This window comes from Amblyomma maculatum, chromosome 1 (genome assembly GCF_055883805.1).
Source record: "Amblyomma maculatum isolate TAMU_Amacu chromosome 1, ASM5588380v1, whole genome shotgun sequence".
NCBI lineage: Eukaryota > Metazoa > Arthropoda > Arachnida > Ixodida > Ixodidae > Amblyomma > Amblyomma maculatum.
In genome coordinates, this window is record NC_139344.1 from 6,445,788 (window position 1) to 6,458,239 (window position 12,452).

The 12,452-nt window shown below is 43.4% G+C and overlaps 1 protein-coding gene across 1 annotated transcript; it reads left to right on the forward strand.

Annotated features, from left to right (window-relative positions):
• Nucleotides 1-544: 544 nt before the first annotated feature.
• Nucleotides 545-3,030, forward strand: LOC146201563 (uncharacterized). The gene is made up of 2 exons (XM_084587644.1): nucleotides 545-699; nucleotides 2,384-3,030. The coding sequence occupies exons 1-2, from the start codon at nucleotides 688-690 to the stop codon at nucleotides 2,825-2,827; spliced, it is 456 nt and encodes a 151-aa protein (XP_084443770.1). The 5' UTR covers nucleotides 545-687; the 3' UTR covers nucleotides 2,828-3,030.
• Nucleotides 3,031-12,452: the final 9,422 nt, after the last annotated feature.

Below are 12,452 nucleotides of genomic sequence, written 5' to 3' on the forward strand. Positions count from 1 at the left end.
ATATATATATATATATATATATATGTTTTCGGTAATGCCCATTTGCTGACGCGCAATCACCATCGCGCTTGATTAAGGTTCCCGGCGCCGGTCTACAAAAAAAAAAAATGGACATTTCTGCAGCGTTTCTAGCAAAACATTTGGGAAATCGGCCACTTATGACAGCAAGCAGACTCTTAAAGTACATAATTCGCTTCGTTTAAACGCTGCATTTTAGCAAATGCCGAAATTACAGCGTTGCATTGGGCTGGAAAGCGATTTCTCAGTCTTGTTTAAACAGTAATATGCCATTACAGGGCCGCCTGAAGGTCACATGCGCCCCTGAGCGTAACCCTGGGAGGAAGCGCAGCGTAGTTATGCGCGCACCTAGCCCTCGAAGGGGTCTGCTGCCCTGCGAGATAGGCAGCTCACCGTCGCGTATCTAGGTGGAAATCCTCCGGCAGGATGGCAGACGACGACCGGCCCCGGAGGAGACAATACCCGCTTTCCCTCCACCTCCCCCGCTTCCGGAAACACGTGCTACTCCGCCGAGAAGGCGACACGCGCTTAATCGCGAGATAGTGTACCAGCAGTAACAGCGCTCACCCCAGCAGGGTATAAAAGCGCGGGGCAGTGCCCAGGGGAGTCATCCCTCTCGCTTCGTTCTGTCTGCCGAGTCGACCTCTTAGCCAATCCTCAATCACGAAGATGCTGTCCCTCGTAAGTTTTCATCGAAGCCGTGCATCAAGTCTGCTTTTATATGTATTGTTTTCTTTTTTTTTTTTTTTTTTGCATACGATTTGCAACCACTAAGGTATAATGAGAAAAGCCCGGTTACGTGCAAGGTCGTATATGTATCACTGATGATGCGAAATGAGCCAGTAGGATACTGCCGATTACTTTCAGGTGATATTTTGTTGCATGCGCCATAGATTACTACTCAATGTAATTCAATACTAATTACAATTTGAAAGAAGCAAACATTTGATTTTTTTTTACTATTTGCATTGATGAAAAACGAACAGGAAAATTTTGTGCTCGGAAGCTCTAATATAGACAAACCTGTTCGCCCTTTTTTTTTTTTTTTTTCACTAAACACGTAGCAGGTAACTGGCAGTTTCCTGCTAAGTGTTTTTTGCCAGCTCACCCAACCCTAGTTATAAACTGGGCTAGTGTAAAGCGTATTGAGCAGTGCAAAATTTATAACCTCAATCTTTTTAGCTCAGCTCGGAGGCTAAACCTTCGTGAGTGCTTGGCTTGAGCGCGTATGTATTCCTAATTGCATAGCTGAAATGTGCAGGTGATTCCTGAAGTTATATTTTCAGAAGAAAAAAATATTCGGATGTGGATATATAAAGTTAACAGTAAGCTCAAATAATGATAAGAATGCTGCATGTATATTCATTTCCAAAATTCGCGACTATGATCATAAGTCAACGATTCTAAACTAACTTGCCGGACCGATCTTTATCTCTCTTTATTCGCATTGAAGCTCCTCTGTCGTCGCAAATTGGCCCATTTCGTGTGGATGAGTTTAGCATGAAAGAATACGTACACGAATAAATACGCAGCACGCATTGGCTTCAGTCCTGGCCCCCTTTTTATTGGCGCCTAGGAGACGCGAATTTAACTTCTATGCGAGCTTTACACCCCACTGGCCGCTCTCATAAAATGGCAAGAAATACTGAACTGCTAAACACGACTGTTTAATTGTCGTCGAGCTTTTTATCGCCGAAAAATAATGGCACACAGCATGGGCGCCCTACACGCCACCGCTTTCCCGGTCATTTTGTTGGGAAAGAAGGACCACGATGCAGCCTGCTAAGTTTATTGCTGCGAGTATCTGTAGAATATATTCCTAATGTTCATTTATAGTCTTCGTGTTAAGTGCGCATTATAGACCGAACAGATAAAATATCACAGTGCAGGTGCATTGATATAATCACTTTTATTCGTTCACTGAGTGGTTTCAGGATGTAAAAGAAGCACGTCAGAAGCACAGATGCGTCAGATGTTATGTCCTCAAGCAGTCGTGGCATTAAAAAAAAAAAAAAATCTTAAATACTTTTTTGCGCTGTCCTCGACTTGAAGCACCTATGGATATATATAGTGACGTGTACCTCAAAACAGTTGCAACCAAAATATTCATTTTTTTTCGACTAAACAAAAAATATTAAAAGTTATAAATGAGCCAGCGGGAAGCGCTGAATTAATTGGACTTTAACAACTGGCCATACAGGTTATTCGACTTTAACAAGAGGTTATTGGATGAGCGACAAGCGACGACAGTGGCGATGAAATAGATGCACCTTCACTATAGGTTTCTGCGTGCTTTTTGCCGCACCGTGCTGATATGCCCACATAAGAAGCGCCAAGTTTGACCACATGCATTATAATTGTGCAGGTCCTTGTTCTTTTGGGCGTGAGCGCCTGCTTCGCCGGTGACGTTCTCCTGGGAGGCGCCGGACTTGGTGCCGGTGGCCTGGGTGGTGGTGTCGGCCTCGGTGGAGTCGGCGGCTACCCCGTGGGTGGTGGCTACGGCGGCGGTTTTGGGGCCGGCTACAATCAGCAGGCTGCAGGTTCTCAAGGCGGTTTCAGCGCTGGAGCCGCAGGTCACCAGCAGGGAAGCGGAGCTTTCGACACTGGCAACGCCTACAAGAACGCTCAGGGCTACAGCAACCAGGGTGGCCACCGCAGCAGCACGGGCTTCTCGCAGTCCTCCAGCAACCGCTACGGCACCGGTTTCGGCCAGGGCAGCGGTGGTTACAACCAGGGTGCGTCCGGCGCACAGGGATCCTTTGGAAAGCAGGGATTCGGCACACAGTATGGCGGCGCCGGCCTATACTAGACGACCTTGACATCTAGACTGCCAACGTCACCCTCTCCCACACGAAATAAACTAGTCAGAGATGGAAGTACCCCAGAATGTGCCACAGCAGTAGGTCTTATATCAGGGAGCCCCAAGATCGGCAAGTTCGACGACCTCGGTAGATGGGAAATGTACGCTTAGAGACGAATAAATTTATTGCCAATATTTTATTTTACGCATGATTTCAGTGTTTTTCTAGTTTATCATGGTCCTTCAGAATTACATACATTTCATGTTCACTCACGTAAATGCTAAAAAGAATTGAAAAAATGCGGAGAAATCGCCAGCCTTCGAGTGCGAACGTAGAGCTCCGGGTTGCCAAGTTAAATTTGAGGCTGAAGACCTTTAATAATCTGAGCATAATTTTTACCACGTAGAATCTTCCAGCCACTATAATCCCAATGAACACTGCATTTCGGTAGTACAGGTGCTGTGTAGTCGTTTGCAACCATGAACAGCGCTGCTTTTATTTTCATCTGAAAAAGTCGCAGCACCCCTCTCACTTTATGCCTTTCAAGATTGTAAATTTAATATTGATAAGTATTACTACAGCTTTACATTCTCATTGATTTGGGCTGCGGTATATAGACGCATGCGATATTGCTCCGAGAGCACAACCACCACGCGTGAAGCTCGTGAATGAATAACACCAGCTCCAGGTTCATATACTAAGCATGTCGGTGCTATCTTTCCCCGAGAACAGATGATCTTCGCTTAAAATAAATTAGTACACAGCTCTATCAGAAGCTATCGCTTGCCGATTCGTTGGGTGCACTACTGTTCTAAATTTTCGTCTGTGAGTTCTTCTCGAGTAGTTTAGGTTTTTATTTGATATTTCACGGCGGGAGATGGACTCGGCCAGAATAATCAGCACCTTATGCAGGGAGCGTGTACAAGAAAGTTCCGCTGCATACATGCTAGCATTTTCAGTATTGTGATTATAAGCACGCCTTGCTGGCAATCCCAAATTATTCACTATTTAAAGTAACTAGCTAACAAATACCAGTTACTCATGCCGCCCATTTCTACTACCAAAAATGAAAACTATCATCTCTCTCGCATCAATTTCTGTTCACATATTTCCTACAAAAAAAAAAAAAAAAGCCCCCTGTAAGTTGGGCAATTTCCGAAATCCAACAGCGTACGGAATACTGACGTAGTACTTCTCAAGCCATTTTCTGCTTGATGAAGAATCAGTGAATATTACTGAATCAACTAGAGAATTGCAAAGTTATCCATATTTTAAACGAATAAAAGTTAGAAAGTTAGCAGTTATTCTTTCTTTTTATACGCTATTGTTTTCACTCTTACTAACTCATGAAAAGCCTCAAGTGTATGCCAATTAAGTGCAATGCGCGTAGCTGTGGCTAAATGTGGGAGCCGTAGGAAAGGTCATAAGACCAAGTCCTGCTGCTAATTCCATTGCGATGATTATTCATGCTTAGTTTAACCATTTTCATCGTTTTCGAGTATGATACGGTACTGGCTTCGTGATTGCGGAAGAAGGTAGTAATATTCGTAAGAGGCTTGATACTGAAGTAGCGATTAAAGACAAATCGAGACAAAAGTTTGAGAATGTTGGCTGAGTTATGTTAGTTTCTAAAACGAGGTTCTCAGATGTGATGTCGGTGAGGAGTTGTTTGTTCTTCATCATGACTACGTTGAAGTGGTCAGGTGAAGAACTGATTAAGTGCCGTCGCATGTAAAGAGGTTGACCGAGAACACGAGGACGCTTTCGTGCCAAAAATTGGGAGGCTTCTTGAATGTACGCGTTGCATGAATAGAAAAGACCAAGGGAGGAAAGAGCGAAGGAAAGATCTAAGCTTAATCTAGAACTGTTTGCTGCAATGCAGAGATTCTGTGACGTATTTCAAGAAGGGATTAAAAGAAAAATTTAAACACCTTCGTCCTTAGACGCTTTGCATAGCAATGTTACCAGTGCAAAGCGGATGCATGCATTGTTCGAAATCACAGATTGTTGAACGTGCAATGGGGACAAAATGGTAACGAAAAATATTTTGTTTCTATTTCTTATATCAACTGCAGGTTCAGAAACGTGCTTCAGTGCACGGGGCTAGGGGGGCTGGCATACATGTATTTCTTATGGTATGTATGTATGGTATGGTATGGTATGGTATGGTATGGTATGTAGCGATGCAGCAAATACCTAGAGGCAGAGTATCCACCTGGTGGTCAAAAGAGTCATGGTTTAAATTCCAGTGTAGCCGCAATTATATGTCGGAAAAACATAAAGAGCAGAATTTGGAATGAACAACTAGGCCGGGGAACAAAATGATGTAGCGCACCACGACAAGGACAGAGAAAGAAGACACACACAGCGCTAACTTCCAACTAATGTTTATTCAAGGAAGAAAGCGTGGTTCTATACCACCGCATATCACATTCGCCAAAAGAACATGCGCTAGCAAGTCGTATCAGCCAGATACGCAATCTCCTTTGGCAACAACGCGACAGAAGGGTTACTTATACAATCATTTTTCAAAAATCTATTCAGCTTCAACTATTTCACGCGTTAACCGGTTTTTGTGCACTTTTAAAACCATACTTTTTTTTGAAGAGAGGAATACAATTGCATAACACGGCAGTGAGCAGACAAACCTTTACCACACCTGTTACTGACATCCCGGCCATGCTCACGAAGCCCCGTTTGACCAATATATTGCTTGCCACAGGATAGGGGTATCTGATAGACTACATTTTGGATGCAATTAACAAATTTTTCTTTATGTTTCTTTGTGCAGCCTATCACCTTCTTGGCTTCTGACGAAGTTTTAGTGCATAGCTGACTCAACTTATTCGGAGCCGAAAACGCCACTAACTCCCGATCGCTGCGCAACTTTTTTGAGATTATGGGACAGCCTATGAATGTAAGGGATGGCGGCAATTTTTTCTTGCTTACACGGGGCCTGTTAACTGACATCCGCTTTTTTCTGGCATACTTTCTTCAGAACGCCTTCGGCCACGGACACAAGAAGATGGGAAGGGTACCCGGCACATTCTAGACGCTTACACTGTTGTGAAAAACTGTCATGCATCAGGTGCGGGTAAGATTTCTTGAAAGAATTAACAAATGAAAGGCGAGCAATGGAACGTTTCACAAGTTTAGAGTGCGATGAATTGAAAGTCAATGGTTTTTCGCCACGAGGTTTGAACATCAAGCACGTCCGATCATGATGAAGTATGAAGTTAATATCTAGGAATTGAATACCACCTGTTACAGGTAATTCAAACGTTAATTCTAGAGGTTTGAAATGTTTACGAAACAGCGCGAGGACATTAAAAGCGTCATCCATTAAGGAACCGTCATTTCTGTTAAGTACAAGGAGGTAGTCGTCAACGTATCTAAAAATCCTAATAACATTGGTATCAGTTACTGTATCAGCAAAAGACCTGTCCAGCCGGGCTAAAAATAAATCGCTTAGGATGGGGGCTATGCACGACCCAATGCAGATGCCTTGATTCTGAAGGTATGGTTTTCCATCCAAAATTATGAAAGTCGAAGTCAAGTAAAATCTTAATAGTTCTAAAAATCCGTTCACTGATATACCACAAGCATTTTGAAAGGCAATCGGCCCATACTGATCAATGCTATCTTCAATACAGGATAGCAGAGCGTCATGCGGAATGGAATAGTACAAGTCTTTTATATCAACAGAGAAAGCAAAAACGCCTTGATCTGCATGTGAATTAACAAAATCTAACACCTGCTCAGAGTTACGGACAAGGAAGGGATCTTGAATAGAAAGCAGTTTTAGTTTTTCTTGTAACCACAGGGCCACAGATTTTTCCCATGTGCCATTCTCAGATACAATAGCACGGAACGGTACATCAGTTTTGTGGGTCTTTGCACTGAAGAAAACCTGAAGGAACTCCTTTTTACAATCTGTAATCTTTTTGAGAACAGACCCAAGGTCCAATTTCTTGCATAGTTTCTTTGCTTCAACTTTAAGTTTTGACATATTAAGTTTTGGATGACAGTTGAAAGCGGAGGACACAGCTTCACATGCTTTTTTATGAAAAAGCGCAGACGGTAGTACAGCAAACCCCTCCTTCTTTGTCTGCGGGAGGAAGACACAACGAATGCTGCTCAAGATAGGACTTGACTCGATTTACAGGAAGTCTAGAAGGCTGCAACTTACATCTTTGTAAGATGTCTACACCTGCGGAAACACAGTGGTCGGACTCTTGTTCGGGTAGAAACCTATAAATCTGGTGTACGAACGTGAGCCGCTCCACTGAAGACGGTTTTGGATCCAGGGCGAACTTAGGTCCCAGCGACAAAACAGATTTCCCATGCTCAGGTAGAGCCAGTCCTTGAGGTGCGTGGAGGACGCACTGAGGTTTAGGAGCCTTCTTCCTATGCTGTCTTCTGAGGTGGTCCAGTTGTCGCTGCCAAATGAATTCCGTAGTCTGGCTTACAAGCCGCTAGCACTCTCGAAGCTTCTTCCCTGCTGTGGATGGACTTGACATTTGGTAAACAAGAAGAAGAAGGTAATCCCTGTAGAGGCGAGCTAGCCGAAATGACTTAGCCTTCAGAATCTTGCAAACTCTGATGCCATGACCTTGCGATAGGATGAACCCACCGAAAAGCCACCTCACATCATCCGGAAGCACTTCGTTCCGACAGCAAAACGAGAGTGTCCGTGCACGACTGATGGCCACAGCAATGATAGCTACGGTAGTCGAAATATCCACAGAACACGTGAAAGGGCCTGTTGTACTAGAAATGTAATTCAGAAGGGTAGATACTTGGGCTTGTTGGTACATGATCGAAGGGAACAAAATGTAGCGCACCAAGACAAGAACAGAGAAAGAAGACACACACAGCGCTAACTTCCAACTAATGCTTATTCAAGGAAGAAAGCATGGTTTTATACCACCGCGTATCACATTCGCCAAAAGAACATGCGCTAGCAAGTCGTATCAGCCAGATACGCAATCTCCTTTGGCAACAAACTTTTCTTTGTTTCTTTGTGCAGCCAATCACCTTCTGTTATTCAAAATTTGTTAATTGCATCCAAAATGTAATCTATCAGATACCCCTATCCTGTGGCAAGCAATATATTGGTCAAACGGGCAGATGCCTCAATGATAGGCTTCGTGAGCATGGCCGGGATGTCAGTAACAGGTGTGGTAAAGGTTTGTCGGCTCATTGCCGTGTTTGCAATTGTATTCCTCTCCTCAAAAACAGCATGGTTTTAAAAGTGCACAAAAACCGGTTAACGCGTGAAACATTTGAAGCGGAATGGATTACTCTTTTGAAAGATGATTGTATAAGTAACCCTTCTGTCGCGTTGTTGCCAAAGGAGATTGCGTATCTGGCTGATACGACTTGCTAGCGCATGTTCTTTTGGCGAATGTGATACGCGGTGGTATAAAACCATGCTTTCTTCCTTGAATAAACATTAGTTGGAAGTTAGCGCTGTGTGTGTCTTCTTTCTCTGTCCTTGTCTTGGTGCGCTACATTTTGTTCCCTTCGATCATGTACCAACAAGCCCAAGTACCCTTCTGAACTAGGCCAGGCGTGAACTAATCAAGGTGTCATTGCCGGCATTGTGCCCTCTCACCAAAACAAGATATGGTTCTTGACCACAGAATCCGGCCTTCAGTCCGCAGTGGCCAGGGAGGAATTGAATTAGATGGCTGTTACGCAGGGGAAGATGCTGAGAACCTCTGTATTCGCGGAAGTTTTAAAATGGAAACTAAAGCCAACAAGATTGTAACGCTAGAGCCTTAGCTATAGCCTAGCAGTGCTGTTCGAGGAACTAGCGTCTACGTTGGGTGTCATACAGCGTTAAAAGTTATATGGTCAATGCGGTTTCACATTTCAAAGTGACTCAGTTTACGAAGGGCGCTGTAATGGACGGCTTCAGATATGTCAATCTACTGGGGTCGAATTTACAGTGCACGGGCGCTTTGCGTTTCGCGTCAGTCATAACGTGCCCGCCGCTGCTGCGATCGAGCCAGGGTTCTCGCGATCAGCTGTCGAGCGCCCTAACCCTTGAGCCACAGCGACTGGCTCGAGTTAACAGGGCGGACATGTATGCTGCTATCGTGATTCACTATTCAAAGGAGCGAGAACTAGACGCCTAATTTTTTATTGTTAGGAATGTATAGGGCCGCACTGACGAATCACCTGCATTAGCGAGAACATGGTAGTTAATAAAATTAGGCTCAATAAGATGTTGAAGTTCGTGATTGTACATAGCAACGCCGCTGCATTGAGTTATGACGACGGGACGGCTGAAATTTCTGTGGGGCTGTAAGCCTGGAAACAAGATAAGTGACAGTGCAGTCCATTTTACTAATAGGTGGCTTTGGAGCCAAGGGCAGTCCCAATTGCTCCTGAAATACAAAGAGGAACGTAGTAGTAGATTATATAAAAACAGAACAGCGCCAAATGGACGGGACGCAGTTTGGCGCAGCTCTGTATTTCAATAATGTCTTACCAACTAGCCCCCCATCGCACTCTATTAGTATTAGTAGAGTACGCCGCACGAAATGGCTCCCAAATTATGAATACCTTTCTCCACAACCGAGAGAAGAGCCCGAACAAAAGTCTAAAAATGAGATAGCATTCATACAGGGTGCTTTTACTGATGTGCAGTCGTGGCCAAAAGTGGTGTACAACACTCAACCGATGGCGGAATTCGAGAAAACTGCGTTACGAATTCATTTAGTAGCAGCTGTATGGGATCGAGGCAGCATTTTATACAGATGCATGTCCCACTGCCGCTGTCACTAGATGGCATTTTGATGCCATCTAGTGCCATGCCAAGCGTCATGCCAAACCATATGTTGTCGAACGGGCGTTGTTTACGAGGTCCCCCTAACCTGTGGAAGGGCGTACATCGGTCAGACGGGCAGATGTTTAAATGACCGCTTAAGGGAACACCACCTTTCTATGAGGACTAAGACAGGGTCGAATTTAGTCTTGCACTGCGGTGCTTGTCCGGGAGCGACACGTGACAAGCCATGCCTACCTTTGCTGAAGAAAACAAAAAATTTAAAGAGAAGCAGAGACAAGGTCGCACGTGAACTTGCCGAGGCATATAAGATGTGTTTCCTTCCATATGAATTTCAGTCGTGAGTGTGCGTTTGTTGTGTACCTTTCACGTCCTTGTTTTGTGTGCGCAGTATACCTTGAAGATAACGTGCACATCACGAACCTGCATATGCGGCCTCAAAATATTACGAGACATTTGACCTAGTCTAACCCTAAGCAGTAATGTATACATTCTGTACCCGCGGTTCAGGAGAGGCTTTTTTTTTTCTCCCTGACTAGTAGTAGCCTGTCTGCATATGACACTTTCCAGGGTTACGGAACATGCGCGGGACAACTATCTATTGTATGTGACCCAGTTAGCGAGAAATATCTTGGTAGGTGAATGCAATTGGGAAGTTCGCTGGCTTAAAGTGACCGCTGCTGGCGCTAGAGAGGGTTAATTTGAGGGTTATGGGAGATGCCACTGTCGTGGAGATGACATCGTTTAGCTTATGATGATTGATGATAACAGCCTTGAACGTATAAATTATGGTTTGTTGATGTTTCATATCGTGGTATTATTACTGTTTTTTTTTTTTTTTTCACGATGGAGCTTATATACACGAGATGCATTTAGGGATAGCCCCATTTTTAAAGTAGGACTGTTTTGACACATGAACAAATTATTCAGAGTACATTGATAGTTCGCGCTCTAGAACTTCAACACATACTGCAAACAATATGTGTTGTATATTTTAGGTGCTTTAATTAGAACACTGTAAGAAGAAAAAGTATAAACTGATAGTTAAGCTTATGTGATACCGGCTGCTCTTTTAACGTACAACATACCTGCACCCCCCCCCCCCCCTTCCAACCTGGGCCAACTACACTACGCGGACTGTTTGGTATTTGCAATCTCTGACAAGGGCTCCTCCGTCCTTTGTGCCCTTGCCCCAGCCCACTTCCGCGGTGCTTCTTACCGGCGCGTATAACTTCCGCACATGTGCTTCAGCCGCCCATAGCCACTTGGGTACACTGCACCCAATAGCAACGAATTTCAACAAAGAGACAAGGAGTCACTTCCGTTCCTCGGCGGAAGCTGGAAGCGAAAAAAGAAAGTTAGCGCCAGTTGGGGAGGAAATCAGCGCCACTTCATTTTGTCCGCGGAAAACCATATGGAGGTGTTTTTGTGTTGCTTACTTTTTATTCACCCAATATGAAGATGTTTCTGACTCCACCCTGCTTGTAGCTTCCATCTTTATTTTGATTGCAAACACTGTCGAGCTGTGATGGAAATCAACATTGAATAATCGTGAAGGAGGTTGTTTAATTTTGATAACCGTACAAACCGTAACTAGGTACTTTTTTCCCGTTTCTTTTTTTGCCACGCCGTCTAGGTAAGCCTTTTAATTTTGCTGTTCACTTTTCAGAGAACACCTTGAAAAAGAAAACAGCTTTAGGCTAAACGTTTCTTTCAGCAGCGCCTAGCAGCACGAAAGCAATAAGCACTAAAATAGCGAAACTGAATCCAGACTAAAGCAGAGTAGGAAATGTGCCCACTTTAATTTCAGAAACAAATAAAATTCCCGATATGTTTTTCGTGCTCAACAAAGCAAAGGGATTATACAAGTGTTAGGTAAGGAAAGAAAAATACAAAAAGTACAAAATATATAATTTTGATTGCGATTAGGCGAAGGAGTGTCTCATATAAGGAAATTTGCCTCGCCGTTCAATCAAAATGCAGCTAATTCACAAAGAAAGAAACAAAAAGAATGGAAAAAGTGGAACATTTAACAATGTCGGCAAGGGCAGTTTCCTGCATATATACAAAAGACGACTGAAACTGTTTAATACGTCATATTATACACACCATTTATAAATTTTATTCAATGATGTTAGATTTCGCGCTCTCCTGCAATTTTTGCAGTTTACGCTTAGAGCGGATAATTAGAAAGAACCACACAATTTGAGAGCATGAGTGGTGCTTTCTTTGGTTTTATACACTTTGAAAAACGAAAAAGAAAGCTTTCTGAACATATTCCAAGGCAAAAAGAAAGGACACCATTTGTGAGAACGCTGTTAATTTCCAACGTTGATATATTGCGTTTTTCAGTGCAGAATTACTTTAGGTCATAGCGAGGAATACAAGCCCCAATAAGCTCAGCTTGGCTGACGGACAAAGAACATATTAAGTTAGCTTGTATTGATAGTTTCTAAATTTTAGTGATAATTACTGTATTTTTGTATAAAACCTAATATTTTATGAGCTAAAGAAAGCAAATATATATAATATACAGTGGTTGTTCACTCCAGGTAAAATATACAAGTGAGCCGCAGTGCATCGACAAAGTTTTGAGGCGCGAATCCCAGAGGCTATATGCTACACTACCATTCAGTTGAAAACGGCTATCAAGAAGTGCTTTTTGGTGTAGACGTCACAAGTTTGAACCCCAGTGGCGGGAAATTTAAATACAATTCCTCAGGAAGAAAATCGCCGTATGCTGCCGGGCACGCATTAGCACGCCCAGAGGAAGACATAAGAATGCATTTTTAAAGAGAACAAAAATTCGAAGTTCTCCTCAGTGCCTTTAATCATCA